Below are 27,348 nucleotides of genomic sequence, written 5' to 3' on the forward strand. Positions count from 1 at the left end.
GCGGAAAGCCGGGGCGGCTGCCGCCGAGTAGAAACAGTGTGTGGGTGCAACAGGGACACGGGTGGTGACTGGGTGCCAGGGCGGTGCGGTGGTGACCGTTTAGGCCTTGAGGGTATGGGGGGGGTGGCGCAGGTGCCCGGGGCCATAAGGAGGACTTGGGTGTGGGTGGTGGCAGGGTGAGGGGAGATACCTCAAAGTTTGGCCGTATAGGGAACTCTTTGGTGGTGGGTGCTCGGAGGTGCTGGGGGACAGTACGGAGGGGCTTAGGCACAGAGTGACAGTACCAGTGGGGTCTGATGGCTGCGGACAGGGAGGCTCTGGATGCTGTGAGGGGTGGCCCAGCTTCGTCCACTGGGATGCCTGGTGATGAAGGGGGTAGCGGGGAATATGTGCAAGGGACATGCAGGAAGGGTTAGACAGGAAGGGATTGAGGGCAGAGGGAATTGCTAGCCTGCTTTGGAGATTGGAAGGAGTTACGGTGTGGCTGCAGAGTGCTGAGGTGATTATTGATGGGGACTGAGGGAGCGGAGGCTACTGATAATGCAGCTGCTTGAGGTACAGGGGTAATAGTGTGAGTGCAAGTGCTGGTGTGGATGGCACTGGTGACAGTGATTGAGCTCATGTGAGTGGTGAGCCACCATACAGGTGGTCCCTGTGATGGGTGTCTAGAAAGTCACAGGAGTTGGGTTGCAGTGACCGGGATCTGCTTGCTTCTTCTAAGGATGTAACGGCAGTGTAGTTGTTGATTGAGAAAGTGCTGGTAGGGATCGCGGAGGTCTGTCAAGAGTTATGCCTCATGATTTATTTGTTTGGGAGAAGAAATAAATCTTGCCCTCTGCAAATGTTTTCCTGCTGGTTTAAAATCTGCAGTCAATTCTCAGTCCCCCTAAATATGTTTCCTTCTCTCTCATGTGTGTGTATTTTCTATGGTTTGCAAAATCCAGCAAATCTGTTATTACAGTATGGTTTTTTACCTTGTTGTACAGCTTGGAGGCTTTCTTGTTGCTCCCTGCACAGGAAGAATTTCATAAATATATCACTGGAGCTCACCTGAGGCTGGAGTTCCAAAAAAACCCAAAACCTTTTCAAAGTACTGTTGCTCAAATGTTTCTGTTTGTATCCAGTTTTAAGCAGGGGATTTGAGTATCCATTTAGTGGAAGGGACAGAAATAATAATAATAATAATAATTATAATAATAACAATAACAACAACAACAAAAGTTAAGGATTGCTGCAGTGATCTTCCATTTCTGAGGAAAATCAGTAAAATAAATGCTCAAGTGAAAGTGGAATCAATACCACCCCAGTTAATTCTGCACTGAAGAAGGATGACAGGTTCTTCTTTATACTTAAAAAATGTATCCTGCACTTGTGCATTTGGGCTGGAAATTTCAAAGGGGTCTAGGGGAGCTAAGTACCTAACTTCCTGTCTCAGTGAGATTTTTTCTGAATTCACTTGATCTTTTTTTAAATCTCAATCTTACAACAGCCATGTGTTTAGGATTTTTAAAAGTTTCATGAAAAATATTGTATTCAATAAACTGAAGCTTAACTTGAATTGGTACCTGCAAAGGTTGTGTGTGACTATTAAGGATTTAATATGGCTTCAGACTCAAGTGGATGCTCAGGTACAAAAGGATTTTTTTCTTGGATGGTAAATGTCAGTAAGGTTTACTGCAGTCGTGTGGTGATACTGTGACACAGGCGTGATTGTATTGAAGTTCCACAGTAGAAATATTTTACTAATGTGTAGCAACCATTAAAACTTTTGATCTGGAACACTTCAGAAGTTGAAGATATTGCTGGTGAGAGTCAGAATTTTCCAGGTTTCTGTGAATGGAATTAGCTGTTTCTGCGACATAAATAGTCAGGTGGTGCAAAGAGGGTGATTGACAGCTGTAGGCAATTGTCCCTATGAATGTGAACTTTTTTTCAGCAGCAGAACAGACAAAATCTGCACAAGCAGGTTTCCAACAGAGTAGGAATAAAATTCTGGATAAAACATTATGAAAAAGATATTCCAAGGTCTAAGGAGCTGCGTGGGGAGATAGACATAAAGGTATGTTTACCCTTTCTTTCACTTACCTTGTAGAGCCGCCTGCCACACAGTGAGCATTCCTTTTGCATGCCTTTCTTCAATACACAGCACACTGCCTGCCCTCAGCACCCTCACTTGTTTCATCAGCAGGCACCAACTACTCCTTTAGGGTAGAAGGTTATTTTGTATACAGAAAGCTGACATTGCTGCCTTGCTTCAGGGTATGGTGAGTGCAGCAAGAAGGCATGCGCCAGCATATGGGTTAGAGTGCATCTGTCGATAGTTGGTTTAACTTCATTCCCTTGATTTTACATCGATTTGGCAGGCTTGCTATGTGGCTTTCCACTGTTATTTTTCTGTTTCCTTGTGCTCATTTTAATAGAAAAAGTATCCAGTCTGCTGTATTTAGTCACAGAACAAGTTGGTATCAATTTTAGCTATTAGAGCGATGATTGTTAGAATTCAGAACTTGAATTCAGCGAAGCAGTTTAATATGAAAAGGGGTTATATACAATGTTTCTACTCATTCAGTAAGAAAACCTCCTATGTTATATGAACTAATCTGGTTTTGGCATTTGATTATATGACTGTTAAAAGTGAGGAATCTTCATAAGCGCTCTTTCCTTGTGACTTTTTTATTTTATGTAAGATATGCTACCAGTTCCATTACAGAGCTATTCATTGTCAGTTGAATTCTGAGGTTGGTAGTTGTGACAACACACCCAGGGAATACTGCTGACATGCATATCCCTTCAGACAGTGGTTTTGTTCCAGCTCTGACAATGAAAACTGATACCAGAGTTGCAGTGAAAGGCAAATATTCATAGGGCTAGGAGAACAGAAGGAGAGGGAGAGATGCATATTAACAAGTGGACTAAAGTGGACAAGTGGATAAAACAAGCCTGGTAAAGAAACAGAGACAAAGGACTGGAAAAGAAACAACTGCTTGTTTGCTTTGCAAGAATGTAAAACACAGCCCACAGCAAGGGATGCAATAAGTAACTAGTGATAGAGGCCACTGTTCACGAACATATCTTTACTCAGGACAATACAGCGTGTCCCGAAAACATGGGCCTGAGTGCTGCCCTGAGCAGGATTATTGTCAACAAAACATCTTGTTTTGTATATTTCAGAACTGTTAAGAACTTGTCACTAGTGACAAAGGCTGGTGAACATATGACATTTTGTAAATCATTCATTTCTCTTTTTTTTTTTTCCCCTTCCTTTTTTTCTGCTTGCCCTTTCCTCCCTTTAGATCTAACTTCTAGAACAAGTACAACAAAAAGTATGGAAGAGAAGACGAAAGACAAGAAACCAGAAGAGCAACTTACAGAACCTGAATCAGCTTTCCCAGAAGCCTTACTAGAATTTCAGTAGGTTTAATGTATTTAACTTTTCACTCATATAGAATATGTGAATGGATAAAATAAATAACAAAGACAACTTATCCAATTCAAAGCCAGAGCTGATTGACTGTGGCAGGGGTGGACTGTTCTTTTGTGTTCTTGTTTTGGGTTCTCAAGGCTATTTTGGAAATATACACTTTTTAAACTATACTTATAAGAAAGAATTTAAGTGGGTCAGAAATAATTTTATGCCGTTAGGTTATAACTTGGGAAAAAGAGTTTTATTAAAAACAAAAAACCCTCACATTTTTGTCTGTTAGTAGCAAGCTTTTGATCAGCATGCTCTGAAGTTGCAAGATCATATTTGATTGGGTTTTTTAGGATTCCTTGGTGTTCACAGAGGCATGTAGTCACTAGCCAGAACCTCAGGACCTACAGTTTGCTCCCTTGGTGCAGCTGAGAGCAGAGCACAAAGGAAAGTGTTTTATTTGAAAATAATGGAGGGATAACTTAAACATCTCTTAAAATCAAGCAGAGAAAAATAAAAGCCAAGAGGGGAATATCTGAAGTAGTTACAAAATAGTCAAATTTTTTTTGATCTCCAATCTCTTGAGTAGATGATTAAAGGGAGAAAAATTAAGCTCTGTGACTTTTAGCAAAGAGACAGAAATTGAAAGGGAAAAACCTCAACAGCATCCGATATTCAACAATTATCAGCATTTAGGGAGCAAGGAGTAGTGCCTTGGTGTAGAAATCAAAAGCGGGGTAAGCAAACTGAAGAGCAACCACATATAGTTCTAGTGACATCTATAGGAGTTTACAGGGTTTATGTGGGATTTTCTATTTCATTTCACAAAGAACAGAGTACAAGTTTCCATAGTAAAACAGACCAAATTTGGCTGAATCATGTCACAAATAAGTACCATCCAAAAGTCAACAAACCAACCCATCTATTTTGCTAAGAAATAAGCAAACTGTATTACTAGGCTGAGAAAAAAACCACACCACTTTCTGATAAAATTATTGTTATGCATATTCAAATATCCAAGCAAATGACTCATTTGTCTGAAGAGTCTTCCACTGAAATGGATGCTGTACTGACACAGGATATTTACTTCCTACAGCAACAGTAGCGGAAAACGGGAAGAAAAGTATTTTTCTTTCTGTCTTTATCTTTCTCCCTCTTTCCCCTCTTTCCCTCTTGCTCTCTCTTTCCCTCTCTCTCTTCACCTCTGTAATCTATAACTTCTCTGTACCACTTGATTAAACAAAGCAGCATAATCGTACAAGTGAATACCTGTCGCATTCTGCTTTAGGATTTATCAAGTGTGTAGTATTTATTTAACTTCCATTCCTGCTTTTTCTTCTGTACATTGAAGAATGGTTGCTGTTCATAGTGAGTTTGTTATTTTGCATTTTCAGTACAGTTTTCTGTTTCAGGATTGGTTAGGAACAACAATCCTGTGAATTACTTGCCCTAGCAACAACCTATAGATGACTGACAAAACTGTCATGGTACTGGAGACGAGTGTTGTTTCTAGATGATTAAATCATCTAGATGAAACCTAGTATACAGAGTTGAGAAAAATAGTATCAAAGGAATCATCAATCTAGCTGTTTTGTAGCTTTAATCTGACAAATACCATAGAAAAATAATCTAAAGAGGTAAGTTCCAACATGTAGCAGACAAAACAGCAAATTCTCCTCTCAAATTTTTGACATTAACAAAGTGATGGATATAGATTGCCACTTCATGGAAAATCTTAAAGTAGCAGAAATTAAGATCAGCATCAGTATTCAAACTACAGAAATGGTTTAAAATGGCAAGTATTTTAGGAGGTCACACTGTGTGGCCAAGCTGTCACCTCTGTCTAATAAGTGATATATTTTTGCTGTAGCCATCACCACCATACCCCCATATCTCTGTTCTAGTCTCTCTAACTAATATACTTGTACTTAATGGAAAACCTGAAGAATACCTTGGAGCACACTGACACCAGAGGATGCAAATCTAGTAACCTGCAATTTGCATGACTGAATGATCCAAACTTAGCCAGGAAAAAATGATATTCTTTTAAAACAGGGAGGGGCAAAACCACCCCAAACCAAAAACTCAAGGACCAATAGCTGTTGAAACACTAAAAGATATTGCGATAATTGTAATATTTGCCTCTATTGTGCCATGTGGTGAATGAGTTCTGGGAACAGAGGGAAAGATTACAGAGAATTTTGCAAATAGACATCATTTGCAATCCAGTGTTTCTCATTCTAGAAGAGAGAACACCAGAAAAAAATACTTGTTTTACAGCTGTGGCAAAGAGGATGACAAGTAGTCTATGAAAATTGTGAAAGCAGTGAGCTAGTTCTTTGACAAAAATGTATAAACATACTTAGAGGATACTACCTGGGCTGCAGTCCCTATTCCTTTAGCGCTTCTTAAAGGCTAACAAGTTCTTGGTGTACAAATGCAGTTTGTGAAGCTCAACAAACCACATTTTCAGAAGAATTGAATCCCATTTAATTCTCCAGTTTGGGATTCATCTGACCTATATCTGAGTGAGTTGCCTAGGCTTCCTCTACAGTGAGTTGTGAGTAATAAATATTTCTGGAGCACAAATAATCTTGTCCTAAGAGACACCTGTGCAATAGGTCAGCTAAAGCATGTCCAGAAAGAATAAACCAGCTTAATCCTCTCTAATGGTTACAAAGGAACAGTATAATCAGGGAGTCTGTTTCTCAGTAGGAGTATGAGATCCAAACTAACATGTAGGTCCAGATGTATATGGGATTTCTTTATGTGTAGTAAGCAGACAGTGGTATCTACCCAAATGAGTCAAGCAATATGATAGGAAAATAAACATTTCAGTAGTATTTACATCTAATCTAGCTTAAATAATATTCCTCTCTCTTCTGATTCTGTGAGAATGTCTCTTTCTTTACTCTTTCTCCACAGAATTGAGACAAAAGAAGCAGCAATTGATCGGGTTTTGTTTGATCTGAAACAAGTGGAAAAAAAGAACAAAGAATATAATGAAAGAGTAAGTGACCATGCATCCTTCTCCCAACACATTTTATATATGGTATTTTAACTCACAGATTCAATTTTATTCTGTTAATCCTAATACTACATTCACTAAAACTAGTCATTGCAGTGAATTTCTTACAGTCAATGAAACTAGAGAGTCACTTTATGTGCTAAAAGTTAAAGTGTTATCTGAATTAAATGTGACATAAAGCATAAATGTCCTAAATAGAACCATGCAAAAAAGGAGCTGCAGGAGTAGAACATTGCAGAATAGGGTACAGCAGTAAGGTAAAGTGAGTTCAGTGAAGGTGTTTTCCAATGAGATCCTCAGTAACCGCCTAAGGATTTAATCTTGCTCTGCAGCAAACGTAGGACAGCAAGCCCCCTTTCAGCAGGTAACTTTACTGCAGTACGTTCAGATGTGCCTTTTTAAACAATCCTGCAAATATTCCTCAATGTTTCAGCGTACAAAGAATAAACGGCATTAACTTCATTTTTGTCAATAGTATTAGCAGATCTAACCAAGTGTTGAGATCTGCTGGCCTTTTTTGATTCACTTCTGAGGTAATGGAATTGCGCAGGTTTCTATAAGAGTTTAGTTATTCTTGCAAACTTAGTTACAGTGGAAACTGAGCAAAGAAGAAAGAGCATCACACAACTGTCTAGGTGCAATTTTTAGCACTGCTTGATGAAGACTCACTTTCTTGAGGATTAAGGGTTGTGTTGGGTCATTTTTAGAACAAGGTTATGTAACTACTGATCGCACCTGAGTGACACTTTAAAGAACTATATATATGAACTGTATATAAAGAACCGTATAAAGTACTGTATACAAAGAACCGTAATATGGCATCTGATGACTGAGAGCAGTGAACTTTGAAAGTGGATATATATACAGTCACCTAATGAAATGAATTCAAATCGCTCAAAAATCCTTAAACTGGATCATGTGATTAAACAGTGTTGCAGCCTGCACTTCCTATAGCAGTGAAACATTGAAACAATGTCTCTGTCCTTCCCAGGCCTGAGGCTTGCCCTGCTTTTGTAAGTACCCATCTGTTCTGCTTTCCATGGTGTTCCTTTCAGTCTTGAAGCCATCCAAGGATGGTGTTTCATTTGTGGCCTTAACTATCAGTGGAAGTGGCATTTGGCTCTTCTCTCTGCAGACATCTGAAGTCTCTTATGGTTATTCCCCCAATTTGTTGCTAGTTCATGGTCTTTCAAGGACTCCTTCATATTTTAGACTGTGCAGGTACTTCAGGGCATGCTTGAAGTGCTATTTTGTTTAATTTACCCATGTTTTGACAGTTCTTTGAGCTCTATTCTTTGTTTCCTGCTTAATGTTTCTGAGTGGTTTAGAGTTAATCCTTCTAGAAGTGAGGAATGCCTGAGACTCTCTCTACTGCACAGTCACTGTTACAGTTTGGCTGGTATGGTTATTTGCTCCTTTATGGGTATCCTTTGGGAGCAAACATACATGATCAGTAATTTCAAATAATTTGAGTGTCACTTGAGAGGGTCATGGCAAGGGGTTATAATCACAGTTGTGGAATCAGTAGGTGTAGCTAATTCCAGCTCTGACAAGACTCTCTACTGTGGTTGTATACAAGTGACCTGATTGTCTGACAACATTTCTACATGAAGGTGGTACATTGTCATGAAGAATGTTGATGTGAAGTAAATAACTCCTACAAATAAATACTGTTATTAAATTGACCCACAAGGAACTTTTTTCCAGGCAATGGAGGACTGTTGATGTGCTGCACCAAGTACAGCAGCCATTTGTCTCTCATTTCCTTGTAATGGTCTTGAAGTTACTGAGAAACTTCTGAGACTTGCAAATTTCCGCTCCGTCCTTTTCAAATATGAAGAATAGATGTTTAGCTGAGTGTTTTTGCAGTGCATCCTGGCACTAGGTCAGATTTTACTTTTCTTCATTACTGAAGTTTGTCACTTTGAAAACTAATTTTAAAATGTTTTAATGTTTTCTTCTGTTGTTCTTTCACAGAATGACCTTCTGAAGGAAGAACAGCAGGCACACATCAGGCGCATACTAAGACAAATAGAAGAAGAGGAGAAACAACAAGATGAAAAAGAGGTTGTAACTAGGGATGATGTGGAAAAGTCACTGAAAGCAAAATGGCAGTATGTTAAGGACAAAGAACAACTTCTGAAAGGTATATTGTGAGTTGTGGAAGTGTGGTTTGCAGTTTACACAGTTGGGATTGAGTACTTTTTTTGCATTTTAAATAGAGATTCAACTTCCTTGTTGCATAAAAAGCATAAAGCTTTTCCTCCCCAGAATTAAGCTCTCTCAACATGGTATGAGATTGTGGAGGGCTTATAAGTAAATTTGTTCCTTTCAAGTGCTGTATATTACTGTGCAAGTACAGAGGCTTCATTTTTTCTATAAAGTTGAAACTCATGAAAGGCCTATGCACTGGCTCCACTGGAAGATTAAAAAAAAAAAAAAATTATTGATGGCAGCAAAAATGACCAGTTTTGATTGTTGAAAGTTCTGGCTGCCATCCCTGAGATTCTCAGTGGGAGACGTGTGTCTTTGGTTACAACATTTCAGTGAGAACCGTTCTCTCCCCTTGGCACTATGTGAGGCCATCATGTTGTAATGTATTGCAGCGTAGAAGAATCACCCTTCTTTCTCCAATCCCAGTGAAAGCGCCTTTATTAAAGAATCTGATGAAGTTGTAAGAATTATGAACTGTCAGTTCGAAAAATTGGTAATGTACTTGTCTTCTGATGTTCTTATTTTAATAGATCTGCACTCCCAAATTGAAGAAACTAGCCAAAGACTTTCGGTAAAGCAGGGTGAGAGGGATTACTGGTTGGAGTACAAAAATGTAGGAAGTAAAACACAGGCCAACAAGATTATGAATCTGGAAAAAGACATCAAGGAAGTCAAAGATGACCTTCACAGGGCTACAGGTCAGTTTACAGCTAGTGTAACGCATGTCTTACAAGCTCTTTCTGTATTACTTCTGGGAATTAATTAAATTATAAATTTAGTTTGATGTCAAATTATAGTAACTTACATCAACTTTTCCAAGACAGTGCACCTAAACTAGGCTGCATAATCCTATAGAATGGAAGAACTCTCTCTCTGTCTCCATGAAAGTCCCTTTATTAAAAAGTTTTATGAAGTTGCAGAAATTATGAACACTTAAAGAAACCGATAACCATGTCTTCTGATGATTTTCTTGTAAAATATAGGCAACCCATATTTTAAAAATGTTACTGTGAAGGACAGCGGTTTTCTAAAAATAAGTCTACATGTATTTAGGTCGCCTACACACAGCCTCCCTTAGCAGTCATACTTGAAAATGTTGACTCCGCTCTTGTTGCTTCTCATCATGCTACAAGCACTTCACATGTTGAAAACTCCTTTGACAGGAAAGTAGTATGAGCTCATTCTTGGAACAGTCTTTTGAATTGAGCATACTGGTTTAAATGCAGAACTAGAGGGAGCTGTTTAGCCAGTGGTCTGAACTTTGCCTCCTAGTTGCATAGTCTCGTGTATGAGGTCCTGCGAAATTGCCAGTACAGACATATACAAATACTGGGAACTGTTTCGATACTGATACAACAGTGGAATTAAATTGACAGCTTATGTATTCTGGTGCTGAGTGCTTTACAAAGATTTCTTTACTACTGCATTATTTTAAAATCATTTAAATATTTTGCTGTTACATAACCCATGCTTCTAATGGGAGAAGGGTGTCCTGGTTTTCTTCCTTTATGTCCCTCTCAGTATGCATGACCATAGCCAAGCAGCTGGTAGTAACAGGCAGTGACACTGCTCTAAGGGTCTCTGTATATTCTGTGCCAACCATTACCAGGCATCAACTACTGTGGAAAAGAGCCAGCTAGCTATCTTTTTGTCTCTTGAAACATATTTTATCACGATTAAGATCTGCACTGTGTTTTCTACATTGCCAGATAGTTTTTCAGATATCCATCTCTGTATTCAGGAGAGGTTGATATTTTTCATTATGAATTTTCTGTGTTCTCAATCAATTTAAAATTTTGTTATAGAGTTGCTGAAATATGAAATGAAAAAGAGAATGGGCTTTTATATAGAATGCCAGAATGTGCCAGTAGGAACATTCAGTCTGACCTCCTGCATGTCACAGGGTACAGAGCCAAAAATTTGCGGTTGAACGGAAGTGTATTTATCGAAAGACTGTGACAGGGGTACATATAGCAGTTACCTAATTAACATACTGCAAAATGATGCTGCCAGTACTGGATATTAACATACTGTTTTACTCAACTTCCAAAATCAAACTTATAAAGTGGCTGGGGAGTAGAGTCTTCTAGCCTACCGGGGGGGGGGGGGGGCTCACACGCCCCCAGAATGAAGCAAATTGGGCTTGTTCACTCCTTGAATGTGTAACAGGCTTAGGGAATAAGCACAGGTGAAGAGGTTTTGGTCTCTGTAGGTACCATTGAAGGGCTTGATGCTGGCACAGTTCATGTGGTCTGGAGATGACATTTTAAACAAAATTGCTGGAGGGGAGAGGAAGCAAAAGAGAGCCATACATTTACGTAAGGTCTGGGGAAAACAGTGTTGCAGTGAGAGAGTTAGGGAAAATAGCCTCCTTAGAAACAGTAAGTATGTCTGAACAGTTCCGCCTTTTCTTCATTCTCCTAGTACAACTCAGGTTGTTTAGCTGTCTGAAAGAATGAAAAGATGAATTAATTATAGTATGTAAGTACTTCCATTTCATTCTGTCAAGTCTAGATGGTGGATTGATTAAGGCAGGCCAGCTTCCACAGTGTTAAATTAAGAACTAATGCACCTTTCATATTTGACTACCTTTGACTCCACAGTGGGTCCGTGACCAGATACTCATTTACAGCCAGATCAGCAATAGGCTGTCTGCAACACAAGTGCAGAGCTAGGCTGAATTTCAAGCCTCTGGAACAAGTATGAAGTGCCTTCCTTCAAAGAAAATTACTACAATCTCATTCATTCCTTCAAAAGGAGAAAATACCTGGCAGCAGTGGGCTATTTAGAATAGCACAAAAACAGCTGAAGGGAAGGATGAAATAATTAAATAACAGGTGACTAGAACTTGAAGCCAAACAAATTCAGTTAGGCACAAGACACACTTTCTAAATAATGACCACAAGTAACAATGAAAGCAAATCATTGAGGCAATTGCCACATTCTCTGTTTTGTCCTATTGTCAAATTAAAACCCCCTGGAAGGCTTAGATAAGTCAGAAAATTGATTAGGCTCTGTATAAAAACTGTCTGAAAAAAATGCCAAGTGCACAAGATGATCCAATGTGCTGCTATACCTAAAAAATAAGTTTTCTAAGCAAATCTCCCACATGGCTCCAGGAGCTCTGCTATTGATAGAGACAAAATTTAGTGTTAAGATACCAATAGAGAGGTTAAGATACCAATAAGATACCAATCATTAGCAGAGAATTGCTCAGTTTATTAGCTGTTCTAGTTGCCAACAGAAACGTGTAAGCCACTTCAGATTTCTAGTTTTGTAGTTAACACTACTGTCCTTTGGGCTTAGGAGGACAATTTCTATGGAGAAGGATGTCTGAACCCTTTTCTGTGGAGCATCTCTGCATGTCATGCTGGCTGATAAGTTCCAGTTTAGGAACAACATGCCAATTATGTATTTGTTGTCAGGAGAAATTGATGTCAGATAATGATTTCTGAGTTTCTTTTTTCTTTTGAAGAATATTATAGAAATGCTTTGAAAGCAGTGAAAGAAGAAAATGACAAGCTGCTTGAAAGGCACATGAAGTTAAGTAAGGAACAGGCCCCTGAGGTATTCCTTCCGCCTTTTTTAAAAGTGCTAACTGCATCATAGTTGGAATTCATGTACTCTGCATTAATAATTATTTTAACTTGAATTAAGACTTGGAACTTTTCTAATAAATTGAGAGTAAAATAAACTGTAAGTCTTCTTACTAAACATGGCATTGGTTATTGTTATACACACATGCAATTTTTTTTACATCAGACTAAAAATGAGTAGATGTGCGGGCATTTTACAAATGAGGTATGGGAAACTGGGGCACCATGCACTGATATGGCTTGTTGAAGAACTTTTGCTGTGACCTTGATTTTGACGTTTGCATAGATTTCAAAACCAATAACACACTAAGAAATTGTCTGCATGGAAATAGACATCAATTTGAAAAAAAAAAAGTTGTTTTGTACTTGTAAAGTACAACATTTTTAAAATGCCAAAATAGTACAGTCTACAGTAAAATTTAGGCTTATTGTTATAGAGATTTTTTTTTGTCATTTCTGCCAGCTCTGATTTGCAAATGTGATTTACAGAGTATTTATGGTGACAATTTCTTACACTCACAAAATGCCAAGCATACTTCAGTACAAACTGCTGGTTGGGCCCATTAGGTGTTTCAATTCCTTGACTTCAGTGCTGGGATTTTCAGTCATGTGAGAACATAATCCAAAGGACTGTGTTTGTGGTGATCTATAGGGGCATCTTCCCGCCCTGTTGTTCCTTTCCTCATACTGACATCAATAATTAAATTGTAGCCTTGGCTCGTTAGCATAGACATCTACATGTTTAAGTCATTTGTCATAGATCAGTACTGCCTCATTTGTGATTTTGCTTGGGTTTTTTTAATAGCTAAAGGTTTGGATATCCTGAAAACAGGAAGATTTGAGCAGTAGTGGGAACATAGCAGAACTTCTTAGGCAAAAAGAAAACGTCCTATTTTAATATGGGAAATTAGAAAATATTGGTAAATTGCTTGACATATAAACTGCACTAGGCAGGATGATGGAGAAGAAACAGCTGGCCTTGTGGACTAAATCCCCTTGTAATCCTTTAGGGGATGCTACAGTCTGTTGTGTGGATGTTTCTTAATTATTTCCTGCTAAACAGCTGACGGTTCTTCTTTATAGTGTGCAGCACTGTCAAAGTCCTGCTTTCAGATGAGATGATCTTAAATTGTGTTTTCTCAGAATGCTGTAAGATACTTAGACAAAAACAGTCGCAGAGAAATTGAAGAGAATGAATGGCTAAAAGAAGAGGTAAGAGCATCACTTGTGTACAGTTTTTCATGGCAGTTCAGGTTTGAAATACAATGGCCTACAGTCATAACTGTTTCCAGGCCTCTGAAGACTTTCCTAGGAAAGGGAGAGCAATTGTCCTGTAATTACTCTGTAATCCTGACTAGCAAACAGTGTATGTGGTGAATAAGGGTAAAAGGTGAACATCTGCTTTCACAAATGAAGGACCCATTTTCCTGCCCAAGCAGTTATATGAAGGACTACAATGTTCCATACAATTAAGTATTTATATCTACTGAGATTGGGATACTATACAGTGTAAAGGTTCAACCGTGTAAGTATCTGATGAGTGTTTTTTTGAATTGCATTAAAGTTCTAGTGCTACCGTATAGAAAGAAAATGGATATGGATGTTGGAAACATTTTTGGAGAAAGGGCTTGAGACAGTTTTAAATGGGAGATAATAAAGAAACCCTGGAGATTAGTACACTGAAGAGAGGAAAATAAAAAAAGTACATAGTTGTAATTGATTACTTTATAGCTTTTATACAGTCCTTTAATGGCAATTTAGAGCTATATATTAGACAGGTGTAACTTTTCTTGTCAAGGAAAATCTTTTTTGTAAGCCAAATCTAGAAAACTGATTTTTCTGTGGTGAAAATTTGATTGTGTTTGTTCCAATCAATACAGATTCTTTGTTGTGATCAAATCTAATCAAGAGATTGGAGGGAGGAAATACCCTTCCCCACCTTTACAACCTCACAGCTTAGAATTGAGCAAAATGTTTTTAGGAATTAATAAATGAATTTATTATTTTTCAGTGCCACATCAACAAACCTGGCAGAGGTTTCTCCCTTTTACTTACTAGTTTAAGATACTTGCCAGTATGCAGGGATACGACTTTCCTTCTTCCCTTTAATGAGCTCTGAGCCTACATCTTTAACTTTCCAAGGAGGGTGTCCAAACCACAGGTTCTGAGGCAATGAGGTAGGGGTCAATAGGAGAGAATCAATGTTTTAATCTGTATAAACAAACAGGAGCTCGAATCTATGCATCCTACCAGTGAATGAGTAGGAATTCCCTTCCCATCTCCCTGTCTCACTGAACGCTTACGAATTTTACACGCATTAGGCAGTCTCAACAAGGGAGATCCACTTTGGAGTACTCATGTCCTGACAGGCCCTCACCTCAGAGTTGAGGGATTTGGGTTTCTCTCCTCTCAACTAGAGGTTTCCTATGTTATGAATTAGTTTCCTATGTTACTAGTTTCCGATGTTATGAATTAGTGCTTTGAATTATTGTGGAAAACAAAACTGTTATCACTAACTTCTCCAGTCCTCTGAATTCACACATTCATTTTCTCTGCTTTTCCTATACAGATGAAATATTTTCTTGGAGGCTAATGTTTATATGTAGCTGACAGACTCTTCCAGTATTTTCTTTTGGGGAGATAAACCAAAAATTTCAGTTTTGTCCTGGTTCAAAATTTATAATTTTTCCAGCTGGGCCACTGAACTGAAAAATGACTTACCAAAACAGGTCTAAACTAGTTGCCTCCAAATCTGAACAGATTTTTCCTGGGTACTGTGTCACACCAAGATGGTGCAAAGCTGCATCACCTCATCGTGCCAAGCCACATCCTGTTACTGGTTAATGTCCTGTCATTTTCACCTTTTTTAACCCCTGGGAGAAATGGGAACTAGTTTTTAACTGCAAATTTGGATGATTATAGCCGGGTTAATTTGCCTTTGGTGAGAACAGATGCATTCAGATGACTAGGTACTGGTACTGCTTTTAAACATATGCGTATGGCTAAGATTTCTGGGAAGGTATTCCTCCCATAGTACATTCCACTTCCCAGTGAAGGGGGGAAGAACTTATTTGTACTTCAGGAAAAGTGAGAGGAATTGTGGGAGATGAATAACTGGTATCCTTTGGTTAATATAAGTTCCTGGCAATAATGGGTGATTACCAGTCCAAAAGAAAGTAGAGCCTGGGGTTTAGCCAATGTTGTGGCTAACTTGGACTGAAAGCTTTGCTAATTCTGGGTAAGAAGGTTTTGCGTATAGGCAGGAATTAGAAAAGCAACACTTACTGAGCAAGAGCCTGAATTTAACTCTACAAAGAAGGTTTTTCTCTCTCAAAGCACTGATGTGAAAGCAAAAAAGAAAAATCCAGAGCTTCTGTCTACCAGACCTGTTTGGCTACATGAGAAGGTTCTGCTATCAGGGTTGCATAGCCCAAATGTGCAGCTGTGATTGACAGAGGTGTGCCAGTAAAGGGTTCTAATAAAGGTGTGAAAGAACCAGAAAGGCCTTGCCTTTGCCTGAAAATGTGGCACTATGTTTCTCCACCAAATGTGCAGTCTTGCTGATACAGCTGCATTCTTTCTAGCTATGTGCTATTAAGATAGTTACTATGAAAGCTTCCCAAAATGGGTATAGTCTTTCTAAGATGATCCTTTTTTTTTTTTTTTTTTCCCTTCAGAAGTTTGAAGCCAATGGAATTTATAGTTGCCAGACTCCTTGTGTGTGTCTGTATATATATGTATATATACATAAGTATTTATAATGTGTAATGATAATAAAATAATTTATAATAGTAGTTTATATGTATCCATACTTACGCTTTTAGCTGGATGAATAAGCTTTAAAAGGAAAAAAAAATATTTTTCAGTGAGTTGACACAAACACCCCTCTTACTGAGATTCCTAAAAATGGTTGGAGTCCTTTTTTTTTTTTTTTTTCCTTCCCCTAATTGTCAAAAGGTTAAGATATACCAAAAGGAAGTAAGCGATTTGAAAGCCTCTATTCAGCTCCTGGAAGAAGAAAATATTGTTTTAGTGACAAAACTGATTGATAGCAGACTTCAGAATCTGAGAGTACCCAGGTAAAATGATGCCTTTACAGACTCAGAAGTGATTAATTTTTTTAAAAGATAATGCTGCCTTCTGCCTCTAGATCTATTTGGGCTCTCCCACAACAAAGCCAAGGTAGTTTCCTAGTTGAGGGGAGGCAGGATTTGACTGAGTATGTGTAGGATTTGTGTCTTTGAAGGATGGCAGTGACATTGTAACCTCCTAAATATCAAAATTCAGGGAAGAAAATGGGTTCTTTAATAATCTATTAAGACCTAGTGACACTTACTTTCTTTTAGTGGGGATACCATTGGGGCTTGGAAATAGTTTCTTTCTGTTGTAATTGTCTCAGACCCAGCTTTTCAGACTAAGTGCTGGGTAATAGATTTTTCCTTTAGTGTTGGCAAAATGTTTAAGAATGTGAAGATTAATATGCAAATATATGGGGTTTTGCAATCTCAAGCGAAACAGATAACCTGGTACTGAGTAAGGGAGAGGCCTTGGGATAGGTCTGTCTGTAAAGGTGTCTGTAGTATTAGTTTCTTTTGTATTGAAATTATTTAACTTGTTCCCTGGAGAAAGATTAATTTAGCTGCAAAATGTCAACACTAATGGTATCAAAAGCACAATGTAACGATGGGAATGATCCATCTCCATTTTCCAGTCCCAGTTCAGTGATTTTAGCCATGTTGCATAAAAAAGTTCCAAGTCTTAAGAAGTGAACATTTTTCTCTCCTCTCCAAACTCTGGACTGCTTTTAAGTGAGAGCTGCCAGCTGTGGTTTGAATCTTGGCCTGACTGGAGACTATAACATTTGTTTTCTTTTAGTCTCATGGACATAATTGAACTTAGGCACAAAGAATAAAAAACAGCACCGTATTAGCCACTAAGCTACCTGGCTGCCTCCATTGCATTTTTAAAACATTGCACTATTCTGCATTTGTGGTTAAGCAGCAAATGGCTTTCAGAAAGGGTGCCCTCCTGCCCACCCCAAAAGATTGCACAGGACAATATATAGAGAAAATTCAGACCTCTAATATGAGTTTCACTTTATTTTTTTAATTTCATAGGCATTTGTTTCTTACCCCGGCAGCTGGCTTGCAAGATGAATTTCCTAAGGATGAAATGAAAGAAGTAGAGTATAGAGAGTATGCAGGTAATGCACATATCAGCAGCTTATAAGAACTGATAGGTCACTGAACATTTAAATACTTTATATTTCTGAAGTTTTTTATCAAACTGCCTGTTTTACATGGTAAACACTTAATTTCCCACTTCATTGCAGCCACCACAGCAATGATAGACTGTAGTTTGCGTTAAGAAGACAAAACCACAATCTGCCTGTAATACAGTGTTAAAATTGAAATTGGTGTTTAGAGCGTTGAATGTAATTACTCATACAGAGCTAGCCTGGAATGTGGTTAATAGGATCGGCCATCTTTTATGAAGATACAATTCGTATCTTAATCAGTTCTTTACTGACCCATATCATCATAACCTCATTATATCTTGTCCCTGAGAGGACACTCTTGAACTCTACGCTGGCTTTCACTTCAAGTCTACATGCATTTTACCGTCATTCAGCTCATAGAGGTACACTGGAGTTAAATTATAAATAAATCCCTAGTAAGAGGAGATGAAGCTGCATGGAGCTCAGCCTGAACTGAAAATCTTGGTAAGCAGTACTGAAGTTTGGGCTGAATCTCCATCTATTCTGGTAGGTGTACCCAGGAAAAGGATATACCATTAGGCAAGAAGGACCGTATGAGTGTGCTTATCCATTCAGGGTGGTTTGTGTGGATTCCTTAGTATCACGTTTTATTTACTCACTTTGTGTGAGTAGAAGAAAGAGGGGAAAAAAGGATAAAATTAAATCAAAGAGGTAAGTTCCAAAAATTGAAGCCGTACACTTACAAATACGTGAATGAGTCTGCTGAACTTCTGATCGGTTCCAGCCATAGGTGGGCCTTTCTGGAACCATCAGGCACCAGCAAACATGTTGACTAAGACTTCTGAATTAGATATATGTTTACTTTGAACGGTTCAGCTCTATTACCTTTGCTAGACCTTTATAATAGTTACTGGGAGGAGTAGGTTTTGTTCCAATAAGCTGGGGTCAAGTCACTGTCCTGGGCAAACATATAACTTGGTAGTCCATGTCCAGAATGGTCTATCATCCTAAGAATTAGTCAACTGCAAATGTGAGCTCTTCAGGGGAGTTATAAGTAGACTAGCTGTGTTTCAGGAACTTGTATATATATACATATAGAGATACATCCATAGATATAGAAAAAGTTTATACTTGGTTTTGCTGCCTTTCCTATTTTTTTAACTATTCAGGGCTATATAGGATTTAAGTTGAACTGATAAAAGCTCATTTTTTTCCCCTGCCCTGTCCCACAGACCCATTACTTCTAACTTCCGACCAACTTCAGTCCCTGATCTTGATCAGAAATTGTGAACAGAAATAAACATAGAAAAATCAGTGAGCAAAATCAACATTTGGCTTGGATTGCCAATTAAAAATCCTACCAAGCTGTTCTTTACATCGCACTGGCCAAGCCACATTGAAGATTGCAGGCAATGCTCATACCAAGTACTAATTCTGATCTTCATAAAGCTTAGCAATTACATACACATCATTGTCTTCTCTTTAAAAAGCAAAGACAGATGGAGATGAAAGCCTCAGAAGTGCCACAGTCCCCTGTCAGAAAAAATATGCCTTTCCAAAGATTCAGTCTAAAACAGAGAATGAGAAGCCTCAAGACAGTGATGAGGAGCTGTGGGAAAAGTCATTCACTCTAACTCTTGACAGCTTGTTGTATGAAGATGAAAGAGATTTCCAGGTATGAGTTAAAGTAATCGGATCTTTCACTGACACAAACACATTTCAGTATGGAGCATGAGCTACTGCCAAGAGCATTCTATTCCCAGTGGTGTTATGGCAGAAAAAACTCCAATGACTTTTACCTAGTGTACAATTCAGATGCTTAATCATAGGCATCTGGTGCTATTTGAGATGGTTAATATGCTCCCTGTCCTTCGGATGCTGGGCCAAAAGAGCATAGGTTCTGTGTCATACAGGCCAGCCTCATGTGGATGTTTTGGATGCCTTAAGGCATTTCTGATAGCACAGGACACATCATTTTGGCAATTGAATGGTGTCCTAGAAATCAGCATATGTGAGTGTCAAATTCCCCCTAGAAAGAATTCTGAATGTCACCTAGTGACAGTTTTCTATGATATTGCACAGACTCGTTTGCTTGGATGCTGGTCCTTTAGAATTTATGTTGCATAGTAGTATTAAAGGATCAACAAGGAATTTATTCCTTCAACAGAAAGCCAGGATGAAGGTGTTCCTGGGTGCAAAACACAAGGGTTGAGAAAATATAAAGGTACGGGTTATATGTAAATAGGCAGAGTTTGCGTGGTTCTCGAAAGAGGTGGTGGCACCTGCTTCAGGAGATCCTCGATCCTAGGTTGCAAAAAGATGTTTCCTGGGTGCCTTTGATACTACACTCTTGAGTTACGAAAACTTGAATACATTTCTAAAGAACTAATTACTCTCAGAAAATACGTTACTCTACATCATCTATTTCTACTGCAAATTAAAGATGATATAGATGTGGTGCAGACTGCAGGGCTTGCTGTGTAAAGATACTTCTCCATAATGTTTCTTTACTCTTGAATGTTCTATTCAAACTTACTCAATAATGAGTTTTAAAAACAACAATAACAAAAAACCCCCCACCCAACAACAACTCTTTTTCTAGAAATTTGGCATTAGTTTGATTAATACCCTGCAACTTGTGTTCAGAGAAATCATCCTGTTGCCTTGATCAGAGGCTAACTTAAGGAGTGGCTCTGTCCTGAAGAGTCATTACAGAGAAAAGCTGAACATTTAACAAAAAAAATCTGTCCAGGTGTTACCTTGCAGTTGTTGCCTTGGGAGAGGAATATTAGCTTTACTTCTTTCTTCCTGCTGTTAGCACTGCCGAGCCCACCCCACTGAGGGCCATAGGTGCTGCTGACATTCTTGTACTTCCTAATAACGAAGGTATAATTGCAAAGAGTGGAGTTGCATTGGCAACTATTATGAAAGCATTTATTAAATAGAGGTGATTCAAGAGCTTGCACTGTAGGGTTCCTTCTTCCTTCTCCCTGGCCTTGGCTGTATGGTCCTGCTTCTGCCCTTAGGGAACCTGTAGTGCACATCAGCCTTTTCTGTAGCTGATTCACACACTAACCCAGCAGAAAAGCTTGCCTCTTTTTCTTCTCCTGAATTAGTTTTTTGTTGGGTTAGTCAACCTATTTGACTTAGAGGCTTGGAGAAGACCAGAGCCAGCACAGACGTGGTGGAAGCACACGGCTGGACTCGGACCTCTCTCCGTTGGCAGTAGTGAGCTGTTGGATTAGTTTAATTCTTTTCACAGAACTGAACTTGGGAGCAGAATTTGGTTTGCAGAGAAAGTGTCATTGGTGAAAACACACAGGAAGAGAAGAGGGCAGCAGGGCTGCAGCCTCCTAAGATGAGCTGGCTTGTAAACCAAGCCCATTAACACTGACATTACCAAACATAGCAACCCCAGGGCAGCATCTTTACAGTTGCTTTTAAAAGGAAAGTTGCTGGTTTTTTTGAAGAACGTCTGCTTTTCTATGTAATTGTGGAAGAATAATATTCTTTCTTCTTAAGGAATACTTAAAACTGGGTCCTCTGGAGACAAAGCTAATGTGTGTGGTTGGAAGAGCCGTGCCTATTCATAAAGAACCAGGAGAAATGCCAGGCAGGAACCACAGAGAAGATGGCATTATTGGTAAATCAGACGGGCACATCACAGCTCAGATGATCAAGGCCTTATCTAAAGAAAAGGTTGGTTAAAAAAAGACAAGCTGCGCTGTTAACATAAAAACGTAACATTCTCAGTTCATTAAATATTTGCTTTGTTCTTCAGCGATTGTGTGGCACTGGGCTTTGTGGAAACTATTTTTGAGTGCCCAAATCATGATTTACACATATGAGTTTAATGAGAGGTCTGTCTGTGTGCAGACGGTTAATTGAAAGGTTGCTTTCCTTACCACTGTGAGAACTCTTGTGCACTTCTTGGGCTTCTCAATCCAAGTAGCTGCACATCTATCTAATAAAGGATCTGAGTTAATATTTAGTTTCTGTGGTCCTCACTTGCAAGCTGTCAAATGTGGAATTCCCTCTTGATCAGACACAGAATGGGTAAAGGCAGGCTGCCATAAAATGTAGACCTGTTACAAAATACTTAATACCCTGCTAAAGCAGAATCTAATTTATCCAAGCATAATTCAATTATTGCTAGAAATTGAATGTTTGGATGCATTTTATCTGTCTCCATAAAGCCCCTACTTAAATATATTGAAAAAACCAGAAATTAATTGGGTGGAAAAAAACCCCAGAGCATCATCAGTCTAAAATATATATATATATTTTTTTTAGAATTGGCCAAATACATTGTGTAACCCTGTATCTTTGGTTTGTGGCTAGTCTCTGTGAACATATATCTATCTTAGTGCATTGATTCAGTGGGGTTCTTTTCCACTCTCATTGCACATCCTGGACACCCTATCAAGAGTACATGATGCAGTTACTTCCCCACAGGCACAAGTAAGCATCTGACCTACGCATATCCTATTTAGAAACTCATGAAAGCACTGAATAATCTGATTTAAACCCTTGACGGCTTAATCAGCTGTTTGGAATAAAGCTTTTTAAGAAACTTAAACATTTTAAACCACCTGTATCTATGCAGTGTCTCATCTTGTACTTCAGTGCAAACATTTTTCATTTTTCAAGCGAGCTCAGATATTCCTGCCCAGCAGGTGTCTCCTTGAGTTGCAGGTGAGTTGAACTGTTCTCTGGGCTCCACTGACTGCAGCTCCTCAGAAACCGGGCTCACAAGCAGACATGTAAAGGTAGGAGCCTTAATCTCAGACTGAATCTCACTTGCGTTGCCATGTAGTAAACAGTTAAATGAGTTTGGACATGTCCCTGCCATAACCCAACTGAGTTACCGCAAAGGCTGAGGTGACTCCTAGCGCTTGAGTTTCTGAGAGAAAGGGGATCCATACTTGCGAGGTGGTAATGTTTTCAGCGCAACAGAAGCCTCCCCTTGGCTACATTGGCTTTCTTTGGGTGAAGTGCAAGCCCCATGAAGTGGCTTACTTGAAAGAGAGATTAGTTCTGCTCAGTGATTAGTTTAGCTTTTCTTTTAGTCGCAGAATTAGAATATGGCTTATGCTGAACAGCTTTTCAGTTAAAGAAAGGCCTCTCCTTCTTCCCACCACTCCCCAAAGGGCGTTTACATTTCCTAGCGATATAAATGTAGGGCCAGTCTCTACGCTTCTCTTTGATTATACCCGTACCGCATACCACCACGTGTAGGACATATGGCAGGACAACATAAACTTGTACCTTGGAAAAAAGAAACTGTGCTTCTTGAAGCCACTGTTTAGCCTTTTACCATAAACGCCTGTGTGGATGAGAGGGAGTTAAAAAGAAATCTGAAACATGCTAATTAGGGTACAAGCCACAGGCAGCCTGCACAAGCCAGAAGCAACAGCCTGTGGCGAAACGTATTTAGTGAAGTGTCCCAAATCCCCTTGATTTCTATAGGATTAGTATTCAGGCCAGCGTGAGGCTTTTATATGGAGAAAGCTAGGTCTTCAGCAAATGAGGCGTCTGGATTTGATAATTTTGTTACTGGCAAAATCTCTCAGAAATGAGCAACATGTTGTAAAACAGAGGGCTGATCAGTCCACTTTCTGGCAGCACAGCCAACGCTTCCAACTCCTGCTTATCAATGGGAGTCGGGGTTCACGACTCCACTTAGGACAAAACTTACAGGAGTCATCCTTAAATTCCCAGCATTATGAAATATCTTTACTGTGTTTCTGTTGCGCAAGCCAACCATAGGACACTAGTTAGGCTACAAGATGCAGAAAAGGATCCATGTGTCCCCACAACTATAATCCAAACAAAGCCTCGGTTGAGCTGGAGTTACGTATTTAACTGGCACGCAACTCTAAGAAACTTGCAGTGTCAACAGGAAAAAAACCTCACAAGTGTTCACTGGAAATTCAAAGTTGAAGAAATATGAGCATCACCCAAGCTGCATGTAAGCATGTGGTAATACAAGCCATTTTAATAGAACTGACGTCCACGTGCTGGAACTGAGAAACATCAATCCACCAAATGCCGAAGAAGCACCACGGAGTGGGGTGGGCTGCACTGCTAGCCTGTATCCACTCAAGTGTTAAAGGAGCTGCTTACCGCGGCACACTGCTGGTTTGAACCCTCTCAGACCAACTTCCCCGTAGAGTCAAGCAACCGGATTATATTGCCTTATAGTCTGGCTGTGCAAGTACGAGCTCTCCCCAGCCTGAGCTGCGGGGAATGTAGGTTACTTTACTTTTGGTCTGGTTTTTGAGAGGTTTGCAGCCAGGTTATATAACAAGGCAATCCTTCCACAGGTTCAGACCTGCATGTTTTGGGAAATGAGGGTAGGAGACTTGTTCTGCAGCATTTGTTCTTGTCTGGCTGCTTTCTGAGAGAGAAGTTATTAAATGCTCTGCTTCTGTGGGCCAAAAGGAGTTTGCCAGAATAAGGTCAAGGCAGAAGCTAATGGACTGAAAAGTTACACTGTAGTGACAAGCAAGGAACGGAGACTCTAATGGTATTAGCGTCTTAAGCCACTGATGTTTTGCAGCTGGACGTTCCTCTGAAAAAGACTTTCCCTTGGATTTTGAGCCCATGGTCGAAGTAAGGATATTTCTCTGTAACACTACACTTCAGAGCTCATGTTCTGCAGACTACCACAAACACGATGTTGTTTTAGGACGTGACATGGTAACAAGATGCCAACAACTGTTCCCGTATGTGACCCATAGAACATCTCCACTGAGCCACGGAAACCTGGGATTTGACATGGTGCTGGATCTTTTCCTCACTTTTAGTGATTAAAGTGCAGCAAGAGGCTAAAATTGTATCAAATAATGCCTTTCTAGAAAAACCAACACTTGAGCTATTGCTGTAGCTGGCACGGGGAAGTTCAGCAGTTACCACTGTGAACAGAGATCTATGCTATGAAAATAAACCCAAGGCCTCAGCTCTCCTCGTACACCACAGCTGCCGGGTATGCAGAGCAATATGCTTGCATCCAACACATTTTCAGTACCGTTATCGGCTCACACAACAGAACTTTTAAGGAAGTTGGCTGTTTGTTCCAGGGCTTTTTGATCTTTGCCTCAGGAAATTTCATCAGCAGACAAGCAAGAAAAGAAATAAGAAACGTGTTTTACTCAACTCGTAGACCGATTTGTTATCTTGGGCAAGTCATGTCCCACAAGCGAAATGGATATAGTATTTACTCAGCCTTCAGATACAAAAGGGTGCCAAGCGGCTGGCAGCAGTGTTACACCTTCAGGGGAACCTGTCCAGGGTTCTCTCCTCCTCGCTCATTCCCCTGATCTAGCCAGGATGTAGTGTACTGATCAGCCAAGTCCCTTCATTCCCCAGTTTGAACACGGAAAACATCAATAACTCACAGATTTTTCTTGGGCAAATTCAGCAAAAGATGTCAAGACTGTTTCTGTTCTCTCCCCCTGCAGTGTGAGGGAGCTGCAAAGGTCAAGTCAGAAGATTGCCAACAGGCCAAGGGGAAAGCTCTTACTTAGTTTACAGATGCTCCCATTAACATTGATTTTTCTTCTGTATTCAGCACATTTTTCCACAACCCCCCACATTACCTTGCCAATCTTCTGCTCCCATCAGCATTTCCTGTCTTTCCCAGCATTTTTGGCACCTAATCCTCATTTTTCTGCCACAATCTTTATCTCAATTATGTCACAGCCTTCAAGTTGCAATTCAATTATGTCGCTACAAAATTTATACCAGGCTCTGAAAACAGGCACTTCGTGTCTAATAAGAAATGCAGGGTTTCACCCCGTCCCCCCTTCTTGCTGAAGGGCTGTTCGGCAGCTGGGGGAGTCTGTGACTTATTCCAGTAGCTGGTTGAATGGACCATCTGATGTCACGTAAAAATGGTTTTTAAATGTTTCCTGAGGTACTCCCAGTGTCAGTTCATTGCATGTAACAGTTCAGTTTAGTTTGTGACTTTGAAACAAAGAACAGAAGCAGCAAAAGAATTTAGATTTGTCTTCAGACGAAGATTCTACATTCGGGCTTTTAGAAAACGTATGAAGCTACTAACTGGCAGGAGTGATTGTCTCAAGAGGTAACTCCAGATGTTTTAATTATATAATTCTCTGATTTAAAAAAATTAAAATATTGTGACAATTCTGACACACTAGTTTCCTTCATAAAGCTCTAAAAAGGAACCGCAACCCTCTAACAAACCACTGTACCCTCCCCCGCTTGCTAGGAGCAGGCAGCTTTCCTAGACAGAGTTTGCTCTTCTAGATTAAACAGCCTTTGAACTCAATTTTGAGGGGAACCAGGTTTTCACAACCCCCCATTATTGAAAATGGCCAGTAATTCAAAAGAAACACATCTATGAGCTATGCTTTTTAAATTAAGCTACAACTGAGTTATTCCAGCAATACTGAAAGCAAACATTAGGAACAAAGTAAATGGGAAAATAATCCTCAGGGAAATTCTCAAGCCAGTTTGTCTCTGAAGAGTAAACCAAAAGCAAGGTTTATTAGCAAGGCCTCCAACGAGAAAGCGAACACAGCTGCTGTGCAGGTTAGAAGAACACAGAGCAACTATGAGTCAGCAGTAAAGGATAACAGGTGAAGAGTTCCTCATCCCTGCAGAAGAGCTGTTTGTGCTTGTTTGGGGATTTTTGGCACCTGCATGATTTGCAGCCTCAGGTCCACAGCCCCACAAAGGGGGCCCAAGGGATCGAAAAGATCTAAGACTGCAGATTTAGCCTCAGTCAATAGCCTCAAAACAGAGACAGAAACCCCTGTGCAGAGAGCATCTCAGACCTAAAAGGATGACAAGGTTGGTGTCTGTTTTTATCATAACCCAGCACAGTGGGCTACGGAGGAGGAGGAAGGTCTATATTAATCTTTCACATAAGCTATGGACTGTGCTCCAGAACAATTTGTACCCTGGTAGTTACTGATTTAGCTACTAGGACACAGATGTGCACCTTTTTTCCAGCTGACCCCCAATTCAGACAATTCACACTTTTGATATTCCGAGTGCAAGCAAAAAACTAAAAAGCAGTTGTTCTCCGGTGGTGCAGTCCCACACTGAAAGCCTCATTTGCAGGAAGATAAAGATTTAAGGAAACTGTCTACGAAACTCCCCAGATTCGGGCACATGCATTATATACTCTAGAAGTAACAGGTTCACGTTTCTTTAACTCATGCTTTTAGAAACAAATTTTAAATCTACCGCTCTGTACTGATCATTTTATAATGCACATCCTTCAGGACAAGCCTCAGGTAGTTGAGAAGAAGGAAGTTCCATTTATGTCACAAGTCCCTGTGATGAAAACCAGGTTCTAATGCAGACGATGGTCTGAGCAAGCTGTTCAAAGCTTCACCAGCATTAACTGCTGCTGGAAGATTAGGGAAGATACCTAAATAATTATTTTAGCACATTTATACTTCTTGCTCAGTTATAAACAGCACATTTATTGCCATTAATATTTTGAAGAACTAGAAGATTGTGAAATACCATATTAAGTAAGGATGAAGGGATTGAGAGCAGCCCTGCCGAGGACGACTTGGGGGTACTGGTGGATGAAAAGCTGGACATGAGCCAGCAATGTGCACTCGCAGCCCAGAAGGCCAAGTGTATCCTGGGCTGCATCCAAAGCAGCGTGGCCAGCAGGTCGAGGGAGGGGATTCTGCCCCTCTCCTCTGCTCTGGGGAGACCCCACCTGGAGTACTGCGTCCAGCTCTGGAGCCCTCAGCATAAGGAAGACACAGACCTGTTGGAGCGGGTCCAGAAGAGGGCCATGAAAATGATCAGGGGGATGGAACACGTCTCCTATGAAGAAAGGCGGAGAGAGTTGGGGTTGTTCAGCCTGGAGAAGAGAAGCCTTCGGGGA

At 39.8% G+C, this 27,348-nt stretch overlaps 1 protein-coding gene across 1 annotated transcript; it reads left to right on the forward strand.

Moving 5' to 3' along the window:
• Nucleotides 1–3,325: 3,325 nt before the first annotated feature.
• Nucleotides 3,326–21,176, forward strand: CCDC83 (coiled-coil domain containing 83). The gene is made up of 10 exons (XM_009281325.1): nucleotides 3,326–3,411; nucleotides 6,338–6,422; nucleotides 8,418–8,586; nucleotides 9,185–9,352; nucleotides 12,130–12,221; nucleotides 13,394–13,462; nucleotides 16,208–16,329; nucleotides 17,368–17,453; nucleotides 18,959–19,143; nucleotides 20,991–21,176. The coding sequence occupies exons 1-10, from the start codon at nucleotides 3,326–3,328 to the stop codon at nucleotides 21,174–21,176; spliced, it is 1,248 nt and encodes a 415-aa protein (XP_009279600.1).
• The last annotated feature ends 6,172 nt before the right edge of the window (nucleotides 21,177–27,348 follow it).

This window comes from Aptenodytes forsteri, unplaced genomic scaffold (genome assembly GCF_000699145.1).
Source record: "Aptenodytes forsteri isolate BGI_AS27 unplaced genomic scaffold, ASM69914v1 Scaffold180, whole genome shotgun sequence".
Taxonomy (NCBI): Eukaryota; Metazoa; Chordata; class Aves; order Sphenisciformes; family Spheniscidae; genus Aptenodytes; species Aptenodytes forsteri.

Excerpts from the sequence above, each read along its gene's own strand:
- CCDC83 (XM_009281325.1), top strand. The coding sequence starts at position 3,326 with ATGGAAGAGAAGACGAAAGACAAGAAACCAGAAGAGCAACTTACAGAA. Across the intron at positions 3,412-6,337 it reads GAAGCCTTACTAGAATTTCA|AATTGAGACAAAAGAAGCAG; the intron begins GTAGGTTTAATG and ends CTTTCTCCACAG. Across the intron at positions 6,423-8,417 it reads ACAAAGAATATAATGAAAGA|AATGACCTTCTGAAGGAAGA; the intron begins GTAAGTGACCAT and ends GTTCTTTCACAG.